At 31.9% G+C, this 25,691-nt stretch overlaps 1 protein-coding gene across 1 annotated transcript in view; it reads right to left on the bottom strand.

Moving 5' to 3' along the window:
- Nucleotides 1-25,691, bottom strand: part of LOC134706430 (dynein heavy chain domain-containing protein 1-like) — a 121,430-nt gene that overhangs the window by 35,842 nt on the left and 59,897 nt on the right. The window contains exons 53-78 of the mRNA XM_063565351.1: nucleotides 24,494-24,659; nucleotides 21,595-21,821; nucleotides 20,851-21,016; nucleotides 20,496-20,685; nucleotides 19,895-19,993; nucleotides 19,489-19,705; nucleotides 18,882-19,013; nucleotides 18,211-18,389; nucleotides 17,135-17,318; nucleotides 16,680-16,859; nucleotides 16,226-16,341; nucleotides 15,735-15,987; nucleotides 14,268-14,417; nucleotides 13,764-13,832; nucleotides 13,278-13,310; nucleotides 11,867-11,947; nucleotides 10,465-10,640; nucleotides 10,134-10,227; nucleotides 9,555-9,697; nucleotides 8,611-8,706; nucleotides 7,611-7,782; nucleotides 6,379-6,546; nucleotides 2,943-3,100; nucleotides 2,337-2,546; nucleotides 1,438-1,608; nucleotides 978-1,073 (exon numbers count right to left, since the gene is read on the bottom strand). Of these exons, the coding sequence (XP_063421421.1) occupies nucleotides 978-1,073; nucleotides 1,438-1,608; nucleotides 2,337-2,546; nucleotides 2,943-3,100; nucleotides 6,379-6,546; nucleotides 7,611-7,782; nucleotides 8,611-8,706; nucleotides 9,555-9,697; nucleotides 10,134-10,227; nucleotides 10,465-10,640; nucleotides 11,867-11,947; nucleotides 13,278-13,310; nucleotides 13,764-13,832; nucleotides 14,268-14,417; nucleotides 15,735-15,987; nucleotides 16,226-16,341; nucleotides 16,680-16,859; nucleotides 17,135-17,318; nucleotides 18,211-18,389; nucleotides 18,882-19,013; nucleotides 19,489-19,705; nucleotides 19,895-19,993; nucleotides 20,496-20,685; nucleotides 20,851-21,016; nucleotides 21,595-21,821; nucleotides 24,494-24,659 (3,926 nt within the window). The remainder of the gene's footprint in view (nucleotides 1-977; nucleotides 1,074-1,437; nucleotides 1,609-2,336; nucleotides 2,547-2,942; nucleotides 3,101-6,378; nucleotides 6,547-7,610; nucleotides 7,783-8,610; nucleotides 8,707-9,554; nucleotides 9,698-10,133; nucleotides 10,228-10,464; nucleotides 10,641-11,866; nucleotides 11,948-13,277; nucleotides 13,311-13,763; nucleotides 13,833-14,267; nucleotides 14,418-15,734; nucleotides 15,988-16,225; nucleotides 16,342-16,679; nucleotides 16,860-17,134; nucleotides 17,319-18,210; nucleotides 18,390-18,881; nucleotides 19,014-19,488; nucleotides 19,706-19,894; nucleotides 19,994-20,495; nucleotides 20,686-20,850; nucleotides 21,017-21,594; nucleotides 21,822-24,493; nucleotides 24,660-25,691) is intronic.

Below are 25,691 nucleotides of genomic sequence, written 5' to 3' on the forward strand. Positions count from 1 at the left end.
AATGTTGCATTAGAATATGAAATGATATCTTTGATAAGTAATTGATATTCATGTAAATATGCCTTTTTATCAATAGCAAAAATATGGAAAAATAAAAAAAATAACATGAAACTGGGTAAAAACTAAACATCATTTTAAAATAAAACTTTAGATGGTTGATTCCATTGTTTTGTGCCACCTCTGCCTTGGATTGTAGCATTCAAGTCTTTGTCCAAAGTGCGATGTCATGTAACACTGCTACAAATCCATTTCAGTGTTTGAATCAAATTCAAACTATATGTGCATCAACTAATTTAAAGCACACTAATTTATGTAATAACCACATATCAAATTTTTTAGATAAACTAATATAATTGTGGTTTTGTAATAAAGCCGTATAAAATGTGCAGGCAATATGCATTCAGCCAAAGCTCACTGAATTCAAATGTCTAGTTTTTATCAAATTGTCTACAAACTGTGGAACCAATATACCAGTGACATCATATTCTAGCAAATAAAACTACACACAAAAAGTTTTAATTTTACCCTATACTGTGTCGCAGTGAAATATTCAACAGTCTCCGAACTAGGAGATCTCTTGAAGAACGACTGAAGAAAAAGATTTACATGGTACTAGGTATAACTTAAATCTGAAATAGTTTTTATTTGCCTGTAGGTCAATAAATGTACAGTATTTCTCATATTTAAGATGAACATAATTTTTGTATTTCTGCTGAATATGTCAGATACCCAGAAAGCATGAAAATGTTACATAGAAGCAACAATACAGTTGGGAAAAATGTAAAGCATAGATATATGTTCTTTTGCTTATCATCAAGAGGTTTATGATAAGGAATGATTTTGCAAAATTAGAGAACAAACAGAAGAATTGGAATATCACTTTGAGAGCAAAATAATTGATAAAATCAAGTTATATACAAATATCACACTAGCAGTTATAAATAGAAATATTGAATACAATGTGTAGAATATCTTACCCTATCAAAATCTGTCTGTGCCTCTTTTCTCAGTTGTTCTAGAGGTCCCTGTAAAGCTTCAATTTTCTGTTCTTGGTCTTTACATCTATCCAAGGCCTACAAAAAAATACAATTCTAATTTAGAATCTATTTTTGTTCCACTTTCCTGCATCATAACTTCTATTAGTAACACAGTGAGGTTCACATATTGTAAGTCTTCCTTTCTTTTTTTAAATTTACGTTAAATTATCATAGTTTCAAGATTTTGGGATAAAATAATGCTGTGCTTATGCTTATTATACTGCATACCAAATATCTTTGTTTAATCATTAGTGGAAAACCTTTAACTCATATTCATCAACACTAACATTGTTTTCAATTGAATTTTTGATTAATAATTTTATGAATGATTACTCCACATCAAATCCATACTTGTTAGTACAGTAAGAATTTATTCTAGACTTGTGTATAAGATATTTACAGCAATATATTGTTCCTTCTGGTCCTCAACTCTGGCCACCAGATCTTTGATTTCATCTGTAGCAGATTTGTACTTCGGTGTCAGTTCTGAAACTTCTCTTTTGTATTCATTTATACTTCCAAACGCTTCATTCACTTTACCCAAAGCTTGCTCATGTTTACCTATATTCTCCTACAAACATTCAAACAAGGTTTCATATTTATACCAGAATCAAACCTAAGGCTTGCTCATGTTTAATATACTCCTAAAATAAAACATTCAAACAAAGGTATAATATTTATACCATAATCTTACATATGGCTTGCTTATGTTTAACTATTTTATCCTTTAGTAGTTTATTTCAAAACTGGAGTACTATAAATTCAAAAATTATTGCTAGGTTTTTATCATAGTCAATATTGTAACATGGTGAGAATAGCAATTATAAGACCTCTCATTTTGATATTTTATACAAATATTCGTATGAAGATTTTCCTCAAATTGCAATAACTAATCTGGCATTTTTGTCCAAGTTGTATTGTACATATTTAATTACATTCTATAGAAAATAGTTATCATTCTAAAATATCATAAATATATTTTTTAGTTACTGTAGATTCATTTATTTTTGTGTATAACGGAAAACATGTATGTTCATGGATATTTAATTTCATGGTTTTGCTGAGGTCTGCATACAAGCCTATAGAAACTTTGTACTTCGTTGAATATTTAATTTCGTGGTTTACCTGTACCCACGAAGTCCACGAAAATTGGCATCCAACGAATTATAATGAATCCACAGTATAAGCTGTATAACTTGCATTTTTATATCTATTATATTAATGGTTATAATAATTCCTTATCTTTTCCATGTGTTCCTTATATGCAATAAATAATATCTTATAAATGGCAACACTTACAATTTCCATTTTGACTATGTGAGCTGATATTAATCTAAACAAGTGAACAAATTCCATGAAGGTCAAAGGAGAATAGAATCTCAGTGGCTCCCTCTGGTGGCAGAACTGTCTTTCTATTACAGCCTTAGATGAGAGGTGCATGTAAGCCATGGCATGCGCTGTCAGTGAAATCTGGTCCAACATTCTTGTAGGGTGCCATGGTATTGGTACCTGATGATAAATGATAAAATTCTTGTCAATTTTTAGTCAGCAACAAAACAGAGCAGACAAATGTTATATACTGGAATAAACAAATGATGGCATGATGCCTTTAGTTACAGTTTATATAGGGGTAGAAACATTAATTGTCTATTTGACATAAGTAGGAAAACATTTCTCATTTTTCAATCCACACTGCTGCTAATGTCTGATTGTGGGCTCTTAGTAAGTAAAGCATAATCTTACTTTTTTACATTATCTCTTTATGACAACACATATTTCTATAACCTTGACCTTTTTATCAAACATCAACTTATTTTACTAGTTTAACATGGATTTCTGAAATATTTTACCCCTGACCTTTAATTCATCAACCAGAAATGATCAGTTTGATCTTTGACTCCTTACCTTTGTCCTCTGATCCCTGAGCCACACTTCAGCGATCTTGACATAAGCTTCAAATGTCCATGGCTTGTACAGGTCTACAGAAACTGCATGTTTTACAAGTCCGGGATATTCACTTAGTTTACTGTGTAAATTATTAAAATTACTGGAGAAACTATTTCCTGAAGAAAAGTAATAGAATTGTTGTTGAACTCCAGTTAAATCAAAACATCAAATCTTTATCCAGCTGATCCTTGTAATAAATATCACAAACACATTTTTCATGCAGAATTCTGAATGATTGAAACCCTGTCATTAATCTCATTATTTTGATATTTGTCCATATCTTTATAAACTGCTTACAGTTTGCATTGAAATAAAAAATAGTATTTGAAAACAGAGAAATATACGGTTTTGAAAATATTAAAACTGTGTTCAAATTCAAAGGAAATTTAACCAGAATTGATGGCTACAACTGTTGCCATTTAGGAATTTCCATATAGAAAATCTCATCAAGAGTTTTAATAAAAATCATTCAAATTAAGGTGATACACAGGTGACAGAAATAACTAGATATCATTGAGATGGAAGCCATCTCTGTGGGCCCCGCTGTCAATAACGTTGGGTAAATAAATATAGTGTGAATCAAAATTGTAAGCGATGGACAGACCAACAGATAGACAGACCTTTGACCTAGGAAGTTGTACATACATCATGACACACCCTCTGATGTTGGTTAAAATGGATGTCAAGTATAATATTTGAAATCATAATGATTCCCAAGATATAGAGCGAACACAATCTTCAACTCAGGACACAGGGTTGTCAACTAAAACTTAAGTTTTTTTTACCTTGACCTTTGACCTAGGAAGTTGTACATACATCATGACACGCCCTCTGATTGTGGTTAAAATGGATGGCAAGAATAAACTTTGATATCATAAATGTTATCCAGATATGGAGCGGACACGATCTTCACCACAGGACACAGAATTGTCAACTGAAACCAAAGTTTTTGACCTTGACCTTTGACCTAGGCAGTTGTACATACATCATGACACACCCTCTGGTGTAGGTTAATAAACATGTTAAGTATTAAGTATAAAATCATAACGGTTATCTAGATATGTAGCGGACACGATCTTCATCACAGGACACAGGGTTGTCAACTGAAACCAAAGTTTTTGACCTTGACCTTTGACCTAGGAAGTTGTACATACATCATGACACACCCTCTAGTGTTGGTTAAAATGGATGTCAAGTATAAACTTTGAAATCATAAGGGTTCTCAAGATATAGAGCGGACCAGATCATCACCACAGGACACAAGGTTGGCAACTGAAACCAAAGTTTTTTTACCTTGACCTTTGACCTAGAAAGTTGTACATATATCATGACACGCCCTCTGGTGGTGGTTAATAAACATGTAAAGTATAAAGTATGAAATCATAATGGTTTTCTAGATATGGAGCGGACACAAAGTTAAAGTGTTACGGACGGACGGACAGACGGACGGACGGACAGACGGACGGACGGACGGACGGACAGACTGATCACTATAGGGCGACCCGACTTTTAGTCGGGGCCCTAATGATCTATTATGTGTTCAATTAGAACAAAACTAGAGGCTCTAAAGAGCCTGTGTCGCTCACCTTGGCATATGTGAATTAAACAAAGGAAGCAGACAGTTCATGACAAAATTGTGTTTAGGTGATTGTGATGTGTTTGTACATCTTCCTTTACTGAACATTCTTGCTGCTTACAATTATCTCTATCTATAATGAACTTGTCCGTGTAGTTTCAGTGGAAAATGTTAGTAAAAATTTACAAATTTTATGAAAATTGTTAAAAATTGATTATAAAGGACAATAACTTCTTATGGGGTCAATTGACCATTTTGGTCATTTTGACTTATTTTTGAGTCTTAAATTGCTGTACATTATTGCTGTTTACAGTTTATCTCTATCTATAATAATATTCAAGATAATAACCCAAAAACAGCAAAATTTCCTTAAAATTACCAATTTAGGGGCAGCAACCCAACAATCGGTTGTCTGATTCATCTGAAAATTTCAGGGCAGATAGATCTTGACCTGATAAACAATTTTACCACATGTCAGATTTGCTCTAAATGCTTTGGTTTTTGAATAGTAAGCCAAAAACTGCATTTTACCCCTATGTTCTATTTTTAGCTGTAGCGGCCATCTTGGTTGGTTTGCCCGGTCACAAAACACAATTTTTAAACTAGATAGCCTAATAATGATTCTGACTATGTTTGGTAAAATTTGGCCCAGTAGTTTCAGAGGAGAAGATTTTTGTAAAAGTTAACTAAGATTTAGGAAAAATGGATAAAAATTGACTATAAAGGCCAATAACTCCTAATGGGGTCAACTGACCATTTTGGTCCTGTTGACTTATTTGTAAATCGTACTTTGCTGAACATTTTTTCTGTTTACAGTTTATCTCTATCCATAATAATATTCAAGATAATATCCAAAAACAGCAAAATTTCCTTAATATTCCCAATTCAGGGGCAGCAACCCAACAACGGGTTGTCCCATTCATCTTAAAATTTCAGGGCAGATAGATCTTGACCAGATAAACAATTTTACCCCATATCAGATTTGCTCTAAATGCTGTGGTTTTTGAGTAATAACCAAAAACTGCATTTAACCTCCATGTTCTATTTTTAGCTTTTTGCATCTTTGTTGGTTGGCCGGGACAAAAAACACAATTTTTAAACTAGATACATCAATGATGATTGTGGCCAAGTTTGGATTCATTTGGCCTGGTAGTTTCAGAGGAGAAGATTTTTGTAAAAGATCATGGAGATTTACAAAAAATGGTTAAAAACTGACTATAAAGGGCAATAACTCCTAAAGAGGTCAACTGACCATTTTGGTCACGTGACTTATTTGTGAATCTTACTTTGCTGAACATTATTGCTGTTTACAGTTTATCTCCATCTATAATAATATTCAAGATAATAACCAAAAACAGTAAAATTTCCTTAAAATTACCAATTTAGGGGCAGCAACCCAACAATCGGTTGTCTGATTCATCTGAAAATTTCAGGGCAGATAGATCTTGACCTGATAAACAATTTTACCACATGTCAGATTTGCTCTAAATGCTTTGGTTTTTGAATAGTAAGCCAAAAACTGCATTTTACCCCTATGTTCTATTTTTAGCCATGGCGGCCATCTTGGTTGGTTGGCCGGGTCAAAAAACACAATTTCTAAACTTGATACATCAATGATGATTGTGGCCAAGATTGGTTAATTTTGGCCCAGTAGTTTTAGAGAAGTTTTTTGTAAAAGTAAACGCCGGACGACGGACGCCAAGTGATGAGAAAAGCTCACTTGGCCCTTGGGGCCTGGTGAGCTAAAAATTGAAGATTTCATTCAGAGTAAACATTCAGAAGAACTTAGACACACAAACAAACAAATGATGTTAATACCTTTACTACTGAGACAAACAATCACATGAAGGTTATGTCTGACTTTCTTCAGGAATCGTTCAAATGCTTGTTCTATCTTATCTACTCTCTTGGTCTGGACCCCACCAGGCATCATATGGGAGACTATAGACTGGATCTCATCTTCATTGTATAGTCCTGGACTTGTACCTAAATAATCAAAAGTTTATAAATCATAAAGAAGACTATAAAATGTATTATATCGGCAGCTTAGCTGTTCTTGACAAAAAACATTTCTTCATATAAAAGGTTGCAACCCCAAAGTGTGGGATTAAGCATCTGAAGCCACAAAAGACTGAGTGACTGATGGGATAAAATATGTATACTTTTGAACTGTAGTATGGGGTATGAAAATGAACTATGAATATGATTTAAACAAAAACCAGTTGAAACTCATCAACCAAACATGGAAATTTAATCTAGCCTAAACAAAATAATGTTCCTTGACCCTGAATCCTTAAATACAACCTTTGTTGACTTATCTCTATGTATACTTTTCAATGAACCTGAATGTGTACCTTAATATGGAACATTACATGCTACAACCGTCAACAATTATGTCTATTTAGATGAAAACAATTTTAAAGATTGTCAATGAAATGTGTATGCATCTTCAAATCTTGTTCTCCTGTCCCTATCTATTTTCTTAAATAAAAATGTTGGAATCCTTTACAAATGCATCACTTGTTATCTTAATTTCTTTGTACTTATACAACACAGTATTGGCAGAATTTTGCCAATGTTTAAAGTAAATTTAACATGAAATGTATATGTTTCCCATGTATAACAACATAAGGAATGATTGTAATAAAAAACAAACATATAAACATGCAAAATATGTGAAATGAAACCGAACTTTGTTTGACTAATAATGATTTGTCTGCACATATGGTATACTTCTCTTTTGATGTATACAGTCCAGGGGAAGTACCTTCATATAAATATAAATATAGTCTGAGTAAACACTATACTGTAGTTTCTCTATGATTGCTCAAATAAATTCCTTCATTTAATATTATTTTAACACATAATAGGAAATACTTGTCTATTTATATTATTTTCTGAAAAGAATTATAAATATTATATCATCACAAAACAACATCAAATGGAAGCAATTTAAATTTTGATGATAATTAATGAAATTTACTAGATAAGACATTCATTTAAAGATACAAGTTCAATTACTCATCACCATAGAAATAAAATAGACATACCATCAGCCATAACACTGCATATATCTTGGAGACATTCTGATCCAAGGTCTTCGTGTACCAGAAGAACAGAAGGTTTACCCAGAATTCCACTGTGGTAACATGATCTTTTGATGTGTTCTCTTACTATCAATAAGTTTTTACTAGGATCAGACTGGGACTTTGGTTCAAATAGCTGTAAAGAAAGCGTAAAACAAAATTATACTTTAGAAAATATTTGTAGTAATTAAAACTGTTAATTTAGAATGTAATGAATAACTAGATATTAATATGATATTAAGCGAGCAACAGTAAATTTAGTTTTATAAATGTTAGTAATGTATGTTACAAGTAGAAAAAAATAATATGCAAGTCTTGAATAAATATTGCAACATTCATCTTTTTAAATTGTATTCTTAATATAAATGGCAATAATTAATGGAAGTAACAAATTCATTTCACCTGTGATACAATTCCCCAATTGTGTAAACAAACAACAATACCTTCACCAACAAACTATCTACATTCTCTTTCTTGAAAAAATCAAACCAATTCCTGAACACCGCCAGTACAAATATACTAATATCATCAACATGTGCTGTGACACGACCACATGTATAACTTACCCCTTTACATCTCTTTCTACAGCAGTCGGAGGGTGCTTTCTGATAAATTATATCTTAGGGTTAAGTATTGCCCAAAGTAATTTTATTTTTTTCCATTTATCTTATGTGACAAGTGTATATTTTTATTTCAAAGTTCAATCTGATGTATCTCACTTGTAGTTCTCATTGCTTTGGAAAACTCATTTAACTCAGAGTTGTAGTTCTCATTGCTTTGGAAAACTCATTTAACTCAGAGTTGTAGTTCTCATTGCTTTGGAAAACTCATTTAACTCAGAGTTTAAATTTTCCTTTTAAAGTGTACAAACTATAAAGATTTCATTTGTGGTGATTTTTTTTCATGAATTATGCAGAGATATGACAAGAGATGTCTTTAGTTATATACTTTAATGATATTTTACCTTACAGTGAGCTATATAAGCTGCCAGTCTAGCAAGGGTACACCTTCCAGTAGAATAACTCATACCCAACAGAACAGCATGGCCTCCTTGTATTGCCTGTAAAAAATATCAACACATTTCTAATCACATTTTGTAATTCATCAGTAACTTTATAAAGCCTATATATATATAGCATTAATCATTCCCAGCAAGACATTGCAAAGGTAAAATATTACTATTGCTTTTTACTCAAAAACAGTTAATTACCAAATCTTTGAACTAGTCCTACTTCCAAGGAAGGGGGATAACTTTTTCATTTATTTATAATAAAGAGACACAAGAAATGAATAATTAAGAACAGAAGGAACTTATTTTTTATGTTGCGCATGTACTAATTTTGTGTTATGAATAGATTCCCCATAAACTGTGTTTTTCCATTGAACTATCAAACAATTACTTGTCCACATCCATTCTGTGTGGTTATTTTTAGATGTTTTTCTATTTGTATACATCTGATGAGTTTAGCCATTTTCACCTGATTTTTATAGTTTGTTTTTATGTTGAATTGTTACACCACTGTCCCTGGTTAGGAAGGGGGGCCTCAAACTAGTTTTTACCCTGCCACATTCTGAAAGTGCCTGTCCCAAGTCATGTTGCTGTGTTACATATTTGTTTTCGTTCAATATTTTGTACATAAATTAAGCTGTAAAGTTTTCTTGCTAGAATTTTTAGGCTTATTGTTGATGGATGTATGGTGACCTATAGTTTTTTAATTTCTGTGTCATTTGGTCTCTTGTGGAGAATTGTCTCATTGGTAATCATATATCTTTTTCTTTCTTGATATCAACAGAGGTTTTCATTTGACAAAAAAAACCCAAAAAAACAAAAAAACACTATAGTTTCTGCAACTTACTGCCTAAATGTAAGTCTGATAGCTTCCGAGGAAACATAAAACCTAAACTTACCAATACTCTACTAAGCCTAGCTGCATGTCTGATAGCTTCAGAGAAAAACACTAAATCAAGTCTCTGTGAAGTGCCAGCATTATATACATTAAGACATGTAGATAAGGCCTCAGCTAAACTCTCCTCTGTCCCATCCATATAAGCTGAAAATATTGGTTATATCTATATATTATACATTATCATGCAAGTAAGTTACTTTCTGTTTTACTTGCTTTGGAAATTAAATTTGATTTTACAACAAAGGTTGAGCAGTGACAGTGGTTTTGATCTTAAATTTTGCATAAGTTTTTTTGCTAAAACTAAAAGAAATCAGCATCTCCACTAATTATGGATTTTAAGGTATAATGCAGTGTGATGAATAATATTTGGAATAGAAGAATTCAATGGAAATTCTATGGATGTATTTCCTAAAATTTTGTCTGTGTATCAGTCATCTACAGGACATTAATGGAAGATCTTCATAGTAGACACCTTTAGAATGAGAAGAAGATTTGTTTCAAGTGATGCATCATTTGACAGAGAACTTGTATTCTGGTGAGATATCAAACTAAAAAAAACTACACAACATCAGCAATTTACCTTTTTCAATGGCCATTCCAAGTGTTTCTGTGTGAGTTGTCATATAAAACTTGGAGAAAATAAAATCAACCAAACTGGTTGATGATCCTTTCAACTGTAAAAAAAATATAAAATAAAATGGATAATTCATAACTAAATACTTTTTATTTCAAGACCATAAAAGAAATCTGGTCTGTGATAGCTTTATTTGATAACAGAAAAGAAATAAAAATGATCAAGAAAAGTATCAATAATTTGGCTGTAAATTAACAATCTGCTCAAATTTTAATTTATTTGTCATTTTGGAGGATCTAATTATGTTAATCTTTGTGTAAATTTGTCTTTGACCTACCTCATCCATACTCATTAGGGGTCCAAAGTAAGCTTCATGCTCCCAATCAGCCAGTAGTCCAGCTTTAAATGTGACAGACTTAGAGAACTTCAGACTTCCCTGACTAGACCTGACTTGTTTCAGATTGATCTGACTTCCTATGTTACCAACTCTACTGGTTAAAGGTGCTCCTGGTGCTATAATAAAATATCAGGAGAGATTCAAAACAACAATGTAAAACAGTGGTTACCTATTGAAAGACATCCACTACTTACAGTAAGCCAGAAAACTGTGTGCTTGTTTTTAAAATGTAAGGTTAAAAATATGACAGGCAACAGTTCTCTGGACTTCTTATATATCTATATTAAAAAAAATATACTTGTCAGCAAATTTGAAGAAATGACAAAGATTCAATCAAATTTTTGATTGATGCTGTTAAAACATGGAGGTTACTTGACAAAATATTACTATGAAACGGCTAAAGGAGCACAGAAATAGGACATTAAGTATTTAGTCCATTCATCAAGAAAATACAGAAAAAAATGCATTTATCATAAAGAAACTTTTTTACATTTTTCATAACATTCCATGAACGTTTGACAAAGTTATTGATGTCTTAAAACCATTTCTAACCTCAGATTAAACATAGATATTGTTGCCATAGACAACAGAATGTAGGATCACTATGTTATAGCTTCCATATCCAAGCAGAGGCAACAAAATGAGAGATATTACAGAAACACTTAACTTTTCAATAACCTATAACCAAATATATATGCTTCTAGTTTACATGTGATGGTCTTAAAATGTCTGTTTCATTTTGGTCTTTTGTGGATAGTTGTCTCATTGGCAATCATATCACATCTTCTTTTTTATATTAATCACTTATAAGGGAGACATACAAAAAACAATGCTTGAAAACAAAACCATAATTCATATTTTTAAGCTCTAGCAAAACACAGCTAACAAAAATAATAAAAGAAGAAGTATAGATATTTAAAGAACTACAGAGTATAAGAAGAAGACTAAGAAGAAGTTTTAATCTACTTTTCTTTCATCACAGTATGATTGATCTATATATAGTCAATTTTACTTTCACAAATTTGTTTTCAAGCTCTGTGATATTCTAATGAACCGTTAAAATACTGTTAGAACATGCATTTATTATTTTAGGTAAATTTAACAAAGGAATTTGGGAAGGACATCAAACTAGGAATTCCAGTTATAACATATGTAAGTAAGGAAGGATAGTTCAAATTAATCATTTTACAATACAAATTTTGTTGACTTTATCTCATCAATGAGATTCAACAAAACATTACCATTCAAAAATGTTATCATCAAAGCAATGAAAAACACTGTATCTAAGTTTTTTCGTCAAAGGGAGTTAACAATTTTTATCCTTTCATTTTATTACAGTTACCTGTTTGATCTGTGGGAGGGGCAACTTTAGTCTTAGCCACACCCATCTGTTCGTGCTCAACACTGTCTGTACCGCTTGACTCTGTAGGGGGAGAGGTTAAATGTCAGAGGTTATTAGTATAAAAGTTGGAGGTAAACAAATAAAGGAATGCCTTAAAACCAGTTCTATATGATTTTGAATGTAAATATCAAATGTTCGACCAAGTTATTAAAATAACTTACTTGTTAAATTTTAATAGCAGCTTTGGCAATGATCTACAGAAACCCAATATTACAAAAAAAAGATTTTGTGATAGATTTTTTTTTCAATTGAAAGAGAACACACAAGTGGGCGAGACAGGACTCCTTAAATGGAGTTTCCCTCATTACGTTGGAGGTTAAGAGTTCAGTTATGAGATGAAACATTTAAATTATGGTTTTCATCATTCAAAAGATTAAAATATGTCAGTTAATTTAAATATATAATAGAACTGGTTTCAAAGGTTAACAAAGAACCTGAAAAAAGAGGTAATTAAAATCTAAGTCAGTAAAAACATAAGAATTTTACTTATTCAACCTTGTCTGGAATATCAGTATGAAGTTTTTGTCCATCATCATCACATTATATTGAAAAAGATGTTAGTCAGATTCTATAACCCAAGTTTTCTAGCAAAGAGAAAATGAGAGTTGAGTTCTATATTTCAGAATAGACAAATATAAGTTCCCCATGTAGTTTTAGCCATTCATAATATTCAAACTATTTTTTAAGAAAACAGAAATGTATTATGTCATTATAAAATACTGAAGTTTCTAATGGCAATGAAGGCACGCTAGCAGCTACATTTAAACAGAAATCCTATTGGGTAGATATATAAAATACTGAAGTTTCTAATGGCAATGAAGGCACACTAGCAGCTACATTTAAACAGAAATCCTATTGGGTAGATATATAAAATACTGAAGTTTCTAATGGCAATGAAGGCACACTAGCAGCTACATTTAAACAGAAATCCTATTGGGTAGATATATAAAATGACCATTTGGTGAATGACTTTTGCTTTTTTACTTTCTCTCAAATTAATCAAAAATTCCTATGTCTTATATCAATACTTTTCGTGTGATTGCTTATTCTTACATTTCAAATATATTTTTGTCAATTTCAAGTACACTTTTAAAAATTCTTTTATAACAAAACTTATAATTATTTGTATCTCCATGAAAGAAAAACCCATGAAATGATTGGAAATAAAATACACAATGAACTCTGATTTATAATCTGATTAATGTCCTAGACTCTTTACAATTTCTCATCTTTTCCTAAACGCAATGTTTTAACAATAATAAGAAGATATCCAGATGCCTTACAAAATATCTACCCAAAAGGTTGTATGAAGTCAAACAGCTACAATCAGATAAGGGGAGGTAACTCTTACCTTTGTTAGTATTGACTGTTATTCGTGTACTGGCTGGTAAAATGGAATTAAAATGGAGGATTATATATACATGCATATTAGATCACGTAAACATTAATGTTACTAAATGTATAAACAGCTAATTAAGTAAAAACTATTACACAGTTAACTTTCTACACACATTTTTTTTGTTATTTGTTATTTGTTTCTCATGCAAGTAGGTGTTAAAAAACATTACAGATGAAATATACAAGTTGTACATTTGAAGACTGTTCCTTAGGTAGAAATCTTGAAGTAATGATTATTTTAAATAATGTATTTGTTTCAGAAACCATATTGTAATATCAATGGTGTAAAGGTTTATGTTTGCTAAAGACCCAGTTAACCTTGTGAAAAAAGGAAAAAATATAAAGATTACATAAAAACTACTCTGGACTGGTCAAAACATCAATCTACATAAAAGCATAGCTAGTAAATGGGAGTAAATTGTGTGAATGCTTAAAATACCTGTAAAATAAGATGATGCTCTGCTTTCTGATTGTTGTTTAGATACCTCTGTAAGTGGTGTTTTTTTAGCTGTAAAACATGGATTAGGCATGCAGGTTAGAGTATGGTGTTAGCTAACAAACAATTTGTTGAAATTAATTTGAGATTAGTAACAATCTTGGTATTACAAAAATATAAATCAAACAAATAAGAATAAGAACTCTCCGTTTTATACTAAATATTAAAGAATAACCTTAATAAAGTTACATTTGTTAGAATTAATGTCAAATCTAAAATGTTTTTACCCAATATTAGAATGTTAAACATGACACTCAGCCATTCAGAAATGATGTAAAAATGTCCACAAAAACTGACCATTCCTAATATATCAATGCTATAGAGAAGGCTAACATGACTAATTACAAATAATCCCATAATTTTAATCCATTCTTCTTTTCATACCAACAACTACTGAATTTGCTATAACCATAACAAAATAAACAAGGATAGTCCTTAGTTAAGTACCTCTTGCTGTGTCTATAGTTTCTGTTTCTGTCTCGTCCAATGAATCATCTTCACTACTTTCACTCTCCTCTGATGGGTCTGACTCATACTCTGACTCTGAGGTAGGATCAGCATTAGTTGTTCTATTGGTACCTAACTCTGTATCCGCTCCTAGAAATCGTCAAAGCAATAATTATCATGTAAAAGCACTGGACTAATGTTTTCTGGTTTCTTAGCAAATTCTATTAGTTTGACAATGTTATTCACAAATAGGAACATGAACTGTCCAGTAAGTGGAATCAATAATCTCAAGGTACTGAAAAATCTTAATTATTAAGACTTTGCACATCTGTATTTAAGGATGTAATGGTCTTACATGTTTTAGATATGTATGGTTAAACATTTGTGAGTTAAGATTACATTTAAAAAATCTCTTGGTTCAGAACAGTATTAGACCCAGATTTTGCTCACACCTACCAAAGGGCCTGACAGTGTAAACAATGACTAATTAAAAACATAAAATCCTTTAAGATCTATCTAAACCCACCTGAAGCTCTTGTTCTGACACTATCAGGAGTTCCCCTTAGACCACCTCTTAAGATTGATATAAACCTACTGTGGATTCATTAATATTCGTTGGATACCAATTTTCATGGATTTCGTTGGTACAGGAGAACCACGAATTCAAATGTTCAACGAAATACAAATTTTGTAAAGGAATGAGTGTAGTCTTTGCCAAAACCACGAAATTAAATATCCACGAATATGTAAATTTCCCTCAAACCACAAAAATTGGTAACCACGGAAATAAATGAATCCACAGTACCTGAAGCCCTTGTCCTAACAGTATCTGGAGTTCCCCTTGGACCACCTCTTAAGACTGATTTAAACCTACTTGAAGCCCTTGTCCTGATGGTATCTGGAGTTCCCCTTGGTCAACCTCTTAAGATCTATCTAAACCTACCTGAAGCCCTTGTCCTGACAGTATCTGGAGTTCCCCTCGGTCCACCTCTTAAGATCTATCTAAACCTACCTGAAGCCCTTGTCCTAACAGTATCTGGAGTTCCCCTCGGTCAACCTCTTAAGATCTATCTAAACCTACCTGAAGCCCTTGTCCTAACAGTATCTGGAGTTCCCCTTGGACCACCTCTTAAGACTGATTTAAACCTACTTGAAGCCTTTGTCCTGACGGTATCTGGAGTTCCACTCGGTCAACCTCTTAAGATCTATCTAAACCTACCTGAAGCCCTTGTCCTAACAGTATCTGGAGTTCCCCTTGGACCACCTCTTAAGACTGATTTAAACCTACCTGAAGCCCTTGTCCTGACAGTATCTGGAGTTTCCCTTGGTCCACCTGATAAGATCTATCTAAACCTACCTGAAGCCCTTGTCCTGACAGTATCAGGAGTTCCCCTTGGCCCAGGTGTAGACTCTACAGTTCTATGAGTAGATTCTCCTAGAGGTACAGGTGTATCTATCTAAACCTACCTGAAGCCCTTGTCCTGACAGTATCTGGAGTTCCCCTTGGTCCGGGTGTAGACTCAGCAGTTCTATGAGTTGATTCTCCTAGAGGTACAGGTGTATCCATGGGTGTGACTAGTTTCTCTGAAGATGTGGTGGTTTGATCATCGTTCTCTCGTATAGTAGATACTTCATCTACAGCAGTCAGCTCATTGTCTTCCTCCTCAGATTCTGGCTCTGATATAGGTGGTGAGGTTGTAGTCTGAGGAGTACCACGCCCCTGTAATATAATATTTAAATACATTTTTTGTTGAAAAAAAATTTGCAAATTATCTTAAACTATGGAAAGAACATTTAAGGGATAATTGTTGATGTCAAATTTTGTGGTTTTGAGAAAAAATAATTATAATGATTAATGAGTATTTGCACCGTTTAAAGCAATTTATAATGTATCTTTCTTCCCAAAAGTTTGTAGTTTGTCAGTACTAATGATGCAAGCCACTTTGAATAGAACTTACAGTTTGTGAATGAGTTTCTTCAGATATGGCAGTCATCTCTGATTTGTGATCATCTCTGGGTAAACAGAAATATTTCAGAGCTGTCTCCTCTAAAGACTTGGAAAACCAATTGGAATCTATAATATATCAAGAATGTATATGAACTTATCTATATCATATCCAAACATTACATCTACATACAAAAAAGTTAGGCAGGTATCGTTCCATGACATAGTATCAGAAATGCTACAGCTATGTACATTCAACAGATATTTATACTTCATGTAAATAAAACTAGAAACAATATATCTATATGGCCTCAGTCATACTTACTTTGACAAAGTATGAACATTACAAATAACCTTGAACTGACAATCACACATTTATTCAAATTAAAACTAATTATCAAACCTAAAATCATACAAGGTTTCTTCTGCATAAAGTAATAAAACAAAAACTGATAGCTTGCACCCACCATCAGGAGAAACAAGTCGGTCAGCAAACATCCTAGTACATTCATGACACCAGAGTTGACCTATGACCTTCATCATAGGAGCAGATGACCCTCCCTCTATAACATATCCACCGCTAGCTCCACTGACTGTCCGAGACTTGGACTCTGACCAAGATGTCTGTCGCGATACTCTACTGCTTCCTGAGGAATAAACACAAATCTTTTCTCAAAATTCTCGATTGCAATTTACATACATACAACAATTCTAGTCAGAAGTGGGCCAACATTTGTCTACCTTATTATAAAGCTGTCAAATGTACCTGAACAGTGTAAAATATTCATAGCTCAAATTATAGCTTTTACAAAAACATTTAAATAAACTTGATCATATTTCTACTCTTTTACAAGTTATTACTGAAAGCAATGCAGAGGAGTTTATCAAGTTAATGAAAAAATCATAATTCAAATTATCCTACTTGAATCTCCATCCTTTTTCTTTCTTAACATTTTTCTGGACCTAGACCTTGGTGACATCAATAGAATACCATGAACTACTCTGGACACATCATGTAAGCTAAATAAATAATGGGCATTGGTTGGTGTAGGCCGGAGCTTTTCCTTTATACGACCATACAGGTCCAGCAATCCTAGAGTCATTGCCTAAAATATATTTATCTATAAAACAACATCTCAATGCTTAATATGTTTAACCTGTTATTATTGTTATTATCAACCAGAATATCTGTTCTCCATAAGTTAAATAGGAACATGAGTTTCTTTAAAAGTTCATTAGAAAGGATTAAGCCTGATATTCATATGATGAAATCATAATCTTTCAATCAGTTTAATTGAAATCTGGAGCTTGCATGTCAGTTAACTGCTAGTTATTTATGTATAATTGTCATTTTGTTAATTTTCTTTGGTTACATCTTCTAACATCAGACTCAGACTTCTCTTGAATCGAATTTTAAATGTACGTATTGTTATGCGTTTACTTTTCTACATAGGCTATAGGTATAGGGGGAGGGTTGAGATCTCATAAACATGTTTAACACCGCCGCATTTTTGCGCCTGTCCCAAGTCAGGAGCCTCTGGTCTTTGTTAATCTTGTATTTTTTTAATTTTAGTTTCTTGTGTACAATTTGGAAATTAGTATGGCATTCATTATCACTGAACTAGTATGTATTTGTTTAGGGGCCAGCTGAAGGACGCCTCCGAGTGCAGGATTTCTCATTACATTGAAGACCTGTTGGTGACCTTCTGCTGTTGTCTGCTCTATGGTCGGGCTGTTGTCTCTTTGATACATTCCCCATTTCCATTCTCAATTTTATTTCCTTTGTGTAAATTTACATACCTTTTGTAAACATACAATGCTATACACCTCAACAGAGTACATAGAAATATCTGCTAACCTTTTTCAACTTTATAGTTTTATAACCATACAAAGATCTGAGCAATTCACAGTTTTATAAGTTTCTACAATAATATAATAATAATGAGATGTGGTACGATTGCAGATGAGACAACAGTAAATAAATTATTTGTAACTTACCCTGGCAAATTCAAAATGATGCTCTACACTGTATGTGGGAAATTCTTCTAGCCAGTTCTGTAATGCTCTACCATGCATACTGAGGAGGGTTTCAGGTGCAGGGGTAAACACGGTTAGATTGACAAAGAGGCGTGTCAGTCTAGTTGACATCACATGACTTGCTTTCCCTAATCCATACCCTGAATAAATATATCTACATGTTAGACTTTAATTTAATTATACAAGAAACTATTCCCTCCTCTTTATTGTGTGCAATCATATAATTGGACAAGGCAGCAAAATATTTACATGCTTTCCCAAACAGATACACTCAACAAAACTTCCCTTTTATTACATCTAAAAAATAATACAATAGGAAAAGAAATGCACAGATAATTTTATTAATTCATTAACCATTTAAAAACACTATTAACAAACTTCTTTGTGGACAAAACAAACTTGGTCAATTTCTGTTGAAAAAGGTTGGTTAGGTATTTCAAAAGATAAAACATTTCACATAAAAAAAAGTCAGAATTATTGATTATTGTACACCCTTTATGAACCTCAACTGCAGAACAACAACAGATTTTAGAAAGTCACTTTTTTCAACAGCTGTATTTACATTACCCTAAAATTGTAGTCCAGTGAATAATACATGAACTTTCAAGAGTCAACCCCAGAAAGAAGACTACCTGCTACACTAGGTGGCGTTGTAGAAGCTAAAAACATGGCCTCTTCCATATCCTGGAATTCTTTTCTCTGTCGGTCATAACATCCACGTTGAGTTAGTATTTGACGTAACAATTCCAAAGGTGGCTGATACCCTGTTTACAAATAGAAGTACAACATGAAAGAAAGAACAAATTGAACTTAAACAAAAATTGGAAAGTTCCTTTTGTATACAAAATTATTCAATGGTAATTCATTGTACAAGATCTTTCAGCTATTAAAAATGATATACAAATTCATTGCATTCTATGACATGGCTATGAAGTTTCTTTTGTATACATGTACTAAATTGTTCAAAGGTAAATCATTGTAAGAGTTCTTTGAGCAGTTAAATAATTTTGTATTCTAAATTTTTATTGGTAATGCATTATAAAAGTTCTTTGACCAGTTACACAATATTCAGCATCATTGCATCCTATGACATGGCTTAAAAATTTGAAGTTTCAAATAATGGATTCAGGTTTGGAAGTATTGTACATTAAGTGCTATTTGATTTTAATGAAATAATGACCTACTAACAAGCTTACAAAAGACACTTACCCCCTTCACAAGCTTACAAAAGACACTTACCCCCTTCAACATTGGTAGGTGCTGTATTGAGATCATCTATGTAGAACAGATGTGTATGTTTCCCTCGTCCAGCAGTTACTCCTGACGTAGGTAGGCTGTTAGCTATCTTATGTTTAAGTTCTAAGATATGTGATACCATTGTATTCTGGAAGATTGAACTAGTCATACCTCTGGACATCAGGATATTGGTACTGGTCTGTTTCGACAACACAGTATTCTACAATACAGATAGGAATAAAAAGAAGATAATATGTGACAAAGATTTCCATATAGCAATTGGCTTTGTCAGTGTTTATCTTTGTTTTGCAATATAAAATGAAATGATGGACCCTAACATATGCCATTTACTGTGCCGAAATATTTGTCTTTTAATCAATTATTATTTCAACTTATTCATAATTATTACCTGTATTAGAGTAGTTTTGCCAACACCTGGTAATCCTGTCAGTAACACAGGGTGTTGAGCATTCAGCATCAGTTCTATTAAGTAATTATACTTCTCAACCTACAAAGTAATTCATGTATATTCTGATATTAAAAGTTAAAGATTGATTAAACAAAACATTCCCTAAATTGTTACCTAATTCTAAATATTTGATATTAGTTCAATGTATGATTCAAAAGATATCATCCAGAATCAAGATTTTTATCAATTTAAAACTGTTGTGATTTAAATCTTCAAACTATGAACCCAATGGTTGTTCCAAAGTTTGGTTATGATCTGAACAGAATGTCCAGAAACTCAAATTATTGTAACAAGGTTTAGCATTCATTATAATAGAAGTCTGACAAAATCACAAGAAGGCTTTAAAGTATATTAGACATTTGAAGTTAAAACATAGGTTATGGTTCATTAATATTTTCTTTATTGTAAAGTGGATTTTATAATTTGATTGTTTGTCCTTCTGATTCTTGGTGGTAATAGCTATACACTTATTGATTTATTTGTTTAAAAATCTTGATATATTGTTTCTTTTACTTTGTAAGCAAAAAAACAAGTAACTTACATCAGGAGTTATCATATAGCCTCCTGCTAAAATCTTAGATCTTTCTTGCTGTTTCTCTCCCCATCTCAAGAATGTGCCTGTGGTTTCGTCTAAACAATAGTCAAAGACAGTTGCTGGGAAAGGGATACGAATAGGATGGGTTGCTCTGTACATAGCATCATGGGAAAACTTGCTGAATTTATCCTTGAATCTGTCACAAAAAGACCAATAAATTCATAGATGTAAAAATAAGTATAAAAATTGTGATGTTTATACAGTAATATGGATTGCAATTGTTTTTTTCATTTCACAGCAGAAGAGCTTCTTAATTAAAATCCAAAATAATTAATACAAAATGTCAAACATTTTAAATCACCTTTCATGTATGTGTCCTCCAAAGCTCCAGATGTAGGAAAATGCAAACATTCCTTTCAGAATTTCCAAATAATTTGGTAAGAGGTGCTCTATCTGGGAACTACTGGTCATACGGCTGGTTGCCTGTCGAGATGGTGCCATACTGCTGGGAGTTTTACGATTATCATCTTTAAATAAACAAAGGTAAAACATATCTCATTTTTAAGTAATTTCCTTTCTTCAGATGCAAGACAGGTACAAGACATACCCCTAACAAAGGCATAATATGCATTACTTTATTATTCAATATATTTTAAACCAGTTTGAACAATCAACATGTTTGTCTGAGTGAGTAGGATCATAACTTGTTGCTATATTTGTCTGCTGAATACATTTGGTGTATAGTATTTGTTTGACTGTTGAATTTGTTTTTGTAATCTTTCCAGTACTACCGCTTGTTAAGTGGCAGAACACTTGGGTACTACTTGTGCTAACCAATCACAATATCCATGTTTTATACCTTAATTCAGCTAAAGAGAATTTAAAGTTTTATGATTTATAAAATCTTGTGTTTTCATCACTGATCTTCATATGCCGACCTTTACATGTTAATTTTTATGTCAGGTTGCTACAGACATTTACTCAATACCTTTTTTTTAATATCTTATTTCTGTTTCTATAAGAAAACTAGACCAAAATATGTCAAAGTTTAGTAGTAGTAATAATTAAGCAAAGATAAAGGATAATATTGGAACTATTTATGTACCATCATGTTCCATTGACTTCTGTTTCTTCTCAAAATCATCCCTGAGAAACATCTTATCTAATAGTGTGGAGAGGATCTTTAGGAAAGAACTGATTTCCTGTATCCCTGTATTGACTTCGTCTGATACGGAACCAACATCTGTCATTAGTGCTGAACAACATTCATTCTTAAGAAACTTCAATGTAGGAGGAAATATGTCTCTGCCTAACTCTTCCCATACTTTAAATCTAAACATTAAAAAAGTTATAATGTAGGAGGAAATATGTCTCTGCCTTACTCTTCCCATACTTTAAATCTAAACATTAAAAAAGTTACAATGTAGGAGGAAATATGTCTCTGCCTAACTCTTCCCATACTTTAAATCTAAACATTAAAAAAGTTATAGTGTAGGAGGAAATATGTCTCTGCCTAACTCTTCCCATACTTTAAATCTAAACATTAAAAAAGTTACAATGTTGGAGGAAATATGTCTCTGCCTAACTCTTCCCATACTTTAAATCTAAACATTAAAAAAGTTATATTGTAGGAGGAAATATGTCTCTGCCTAACTCTTCCCATACTTTAAATCTAAACATTAAAAAAGTTACAATGCAGGAGGAAATATGTCTCTGCCTAACTCTTCCCATACTTTAAATCTAAACATTAAAAAAGTTACAATGCAGGAGGAAATATGGGTCTGCCTAACTCTTCCCATACTTTAAATCTAAACATTAAAAAAGTTACAATGTAGGAGGAAATATGTCTCTGCCTAACTCTTCCCATACTTTAAATCTAAACATTAAAAAAGTTACAATGTTGGAGGAAATATGTCTCTGCCTAACTCTTCCCATACTTTAAATCTAAACATTAAAAAAGTTACAATGTAGGAGGAAATATGTCTCTGCCTAACTCTTCCCATACTTTAAATCTAAACATTAAAAAAGTTATAGTGTAGGAGGAAATATGTCTCTGCCTAACTCTTCCCATACTTTAAATCTAAACATTAAAAAAGTTACAATGTTGGAGGAAATATGTCTCTGCCTAACTCTTCCCATACTTTAAATCTAAACATTAAAAAAGTTATAGTGTAGGAGGAAATATGTCTCTGCCTAACTCTTCCCATACTTTAAATCTAAACATTAAAAAAGTTACAATGTAGGAGGAAATATGTCTCTGCCTAACTCTTCCCATACTTTAAATCTAAACATTAAAAAAGTTATAATGTAGGAGGAAATATGTCTCTGCCTAACTCTTCCCATACTTTAAATCTAAACATTAAAAAAGTTACAATGTCGGAGGAAATATGTCTCTGCCTAACTCTTCCCATACTTTAAATCTAAACATTAAAAAAGTTACAATGTAGGAGGAAATATGTCTCTGCCTAACTCTTCCCATACTTTAAATCTAAACATTAAAAAAGTTACAATGTAGGAGGAAATATGTCTCTGCCTAACTCTTCCCATACTTTAAATCTAAACATTAAAAAAGTTACAATGTAGGAGGAAATATGTCTCTGCCTAACTCTTCCCATACTTTAAATCTAAACATTAAAAAAGTTACAATGTAGGAGGAAATATGTCTCTGCCTAACTCTTCCCATACTTTAAATCTTAACATTAAAAAAGTTACAATGTAGGAGGAAATATGTCTCTGCCTAACTCTTCCCATACTTTAAATCTAAACATTAAAAAAAGTTATAATGTAGGAGGAAATATGTCTCTGCCTAACTCTTCCCATACTTTAAATCTAAACATTAAAAAAGTTACAATGTAGGAGGAAATATGTCTCTGCCTAACTCTTCCCATACTTTAAATCTAAACATTAAAAAAAGTTATAATGTAGGAGGAAATATGTCTCTGCCTAACTCTTCCCATACTTTAAATCTTAACATTAAAAAAGTTACAATGTAGGAGGAAATATGTCTCTGCCTAACTCTTCCCATACTTTAAATCTAAACATTAAAAAAGTTACAATGTAGGAGGAAATATGTCTCTGCCTAACTCTTCCCATACTTTAAATCTAAACATTAAAAAAGTTATAATGTAGGAGGAAATATGTCTCTGCCTAACTCTTCCCATACTTTAAATCTAAACATTAAAAAAAGTTATAATGTAGGAGGAAATATGTCTCTGCCTAACTCTTCCCATACTTTAAATCTAAACATTAAAAAAGTTACAATGTAGGAGGAAATATGTCTCTGCCTAACTCTTCCCATACTTTAAATCTAAACATTAAAGAAGTTATAATGAAGGAGGAAATATGTCTCTGCCTAACCCTTCCCATACTTTAAATCTAAACATTAAAAAAGTTACAATGTAGGAGGAAATATGTCTCTGCCTAACTCTTCCCATACTTTAAATCTAAACATTAAAAAAGTTACAATGTAGGAGGAAATATGTCTCTGCCTAACTCTTCCCATACTTTAAATCTAAACATTAAAAAAGTTACAATGTAGGAGGAAATATGTCTCTGCCTAACTCTTCCCATACTTTAAATCTAAACATTAAAAAAGTTACAATGTAGGAGGAAATATGTCTCTGCCTAACTCTTCCCATACTTTAAATCTAAACATTAAAAAAGTTATAGTGTAGGAGGAAATATGTCTCTGCCTTACTCTTCCCATACTTTAAATCTAAACATTAAAAAAGTTACAATGTAGGAGGAAATATGTCTCTGCCTAACTCTTCCCATACTTTAAATCTAAACATTAAAAAAGTTACAATGTAAAATCATTCCTAGACTATAAACTAGCTTTAAAAATACTAAGAAATATATTTGTTTTCTTTATCATAGACTTTTGAACATTAACAGTTTTTCATTTACGCCATTTTATTTTGCACTACATGTTAACTGATCTGATGAACTAAATAAGAAATAAAATGATCACATAAATGCATTCTAGTAACATGAAGAAAACATACGCTGCTGAGGTCAGGACCCATCTTGATTTAGCAGTTGTTCTCCAGGATTCAAATAATGAATTCCAATGCACAGTGTCAGAACCAAAGTTTATAATAACACAACGAGCCAGAGTTGCTGGAGAGGCATCAGATAGATAATTAGTCTCATAAATCAGTGCTGTTGTGTCTGGAAACAAAAATTACATGTTAGTTCAGAAAATATTGACTGTTTTATCTATTATCAGATACATAGCAAAATGCATTCAATAAAATATGCATTGGTCTATAATGACTATACATTTGTATATTGTCCATGAAACTATTTTTTTCCTTTTGAAAAAGGCATTATTTTGTTGAGAGAAATTCCAAACATCACAAAGGCAGTTTCAAAATCAGATAAAATGTATTTGACTAATATAAAACTTAGGTGTATAGGCTTATTACTTATTTACAACAATAATAAACTAACAATAAGATAAACTGATTAAAATAAAAATCATTTAAAGGAAAGGTTTCTATATGTAAGTTAAAACTGTTTGATAAATAAAATTACAAATATTTTGGTGAAATGTATCTACAGAAAAACTATAAAACACTGCCACATAAAAAAAATAATATGCACTTTTCTTTTAAATATATTTTTTTAGTTTCAGTTGAAGTTAAAGTTGACATGTGAATAAATTCATCATGTAACCTTTCTAGCAAATGATACCCCTGCAAAGTATATGGTAAACCAAAAAAAATCTGGTGAAAGTTTAGTTAAAGTAAATATTTTTTATTGAAATAAGAAACTACCTGAATATTGTCTTTTCTCATTTTTTTTTATCAACTATAGCATAATTCTACATAATATAAATATAATACAACTTCTAATATAACTAAAACTAAACTGAATTGTAATAAAATATAAACATTACTAATTTCACTTAGTACTGTGCAAACCAAGCAGCTATCAGAATATCAGGATATCTGGTTCCACAATTAGGTCTCAAGAAATTTCTCAATCTTCATGGATTCAAAAGAACTAATGCAAGTAAGCTTAATACAATTTAATCTATTAGCTAAACTGAAATCTACTAAGAAGGTGTGAGTTTGTAAATTTCCTAAAAAAAATAATTCGTAAATAATGAGATCAAAAGAAGAGTATGATCTCATCAGGTGATAACACATCAGAATGAAGCTCATAAAAGATGGCTTCCTAATAGTGGCTGAAGCTAAA

This window comes from Mytilus trossulus, chromosome 2 (genome assembly GCF_036588685.1).
Source record: "Mytilus trossulus isolate FHL-02 chromosome 2, PNRI_Mtr1.1.1.hap1, whole genome shotgun sequence".
NCBI classification, from domain to species: domain Eukaryota; kingdom Metazoa; phylum Mollusca; class Bivalvia; order Mytilida; family Mytilidae; genus Mytilus; species Mytilus trossulus.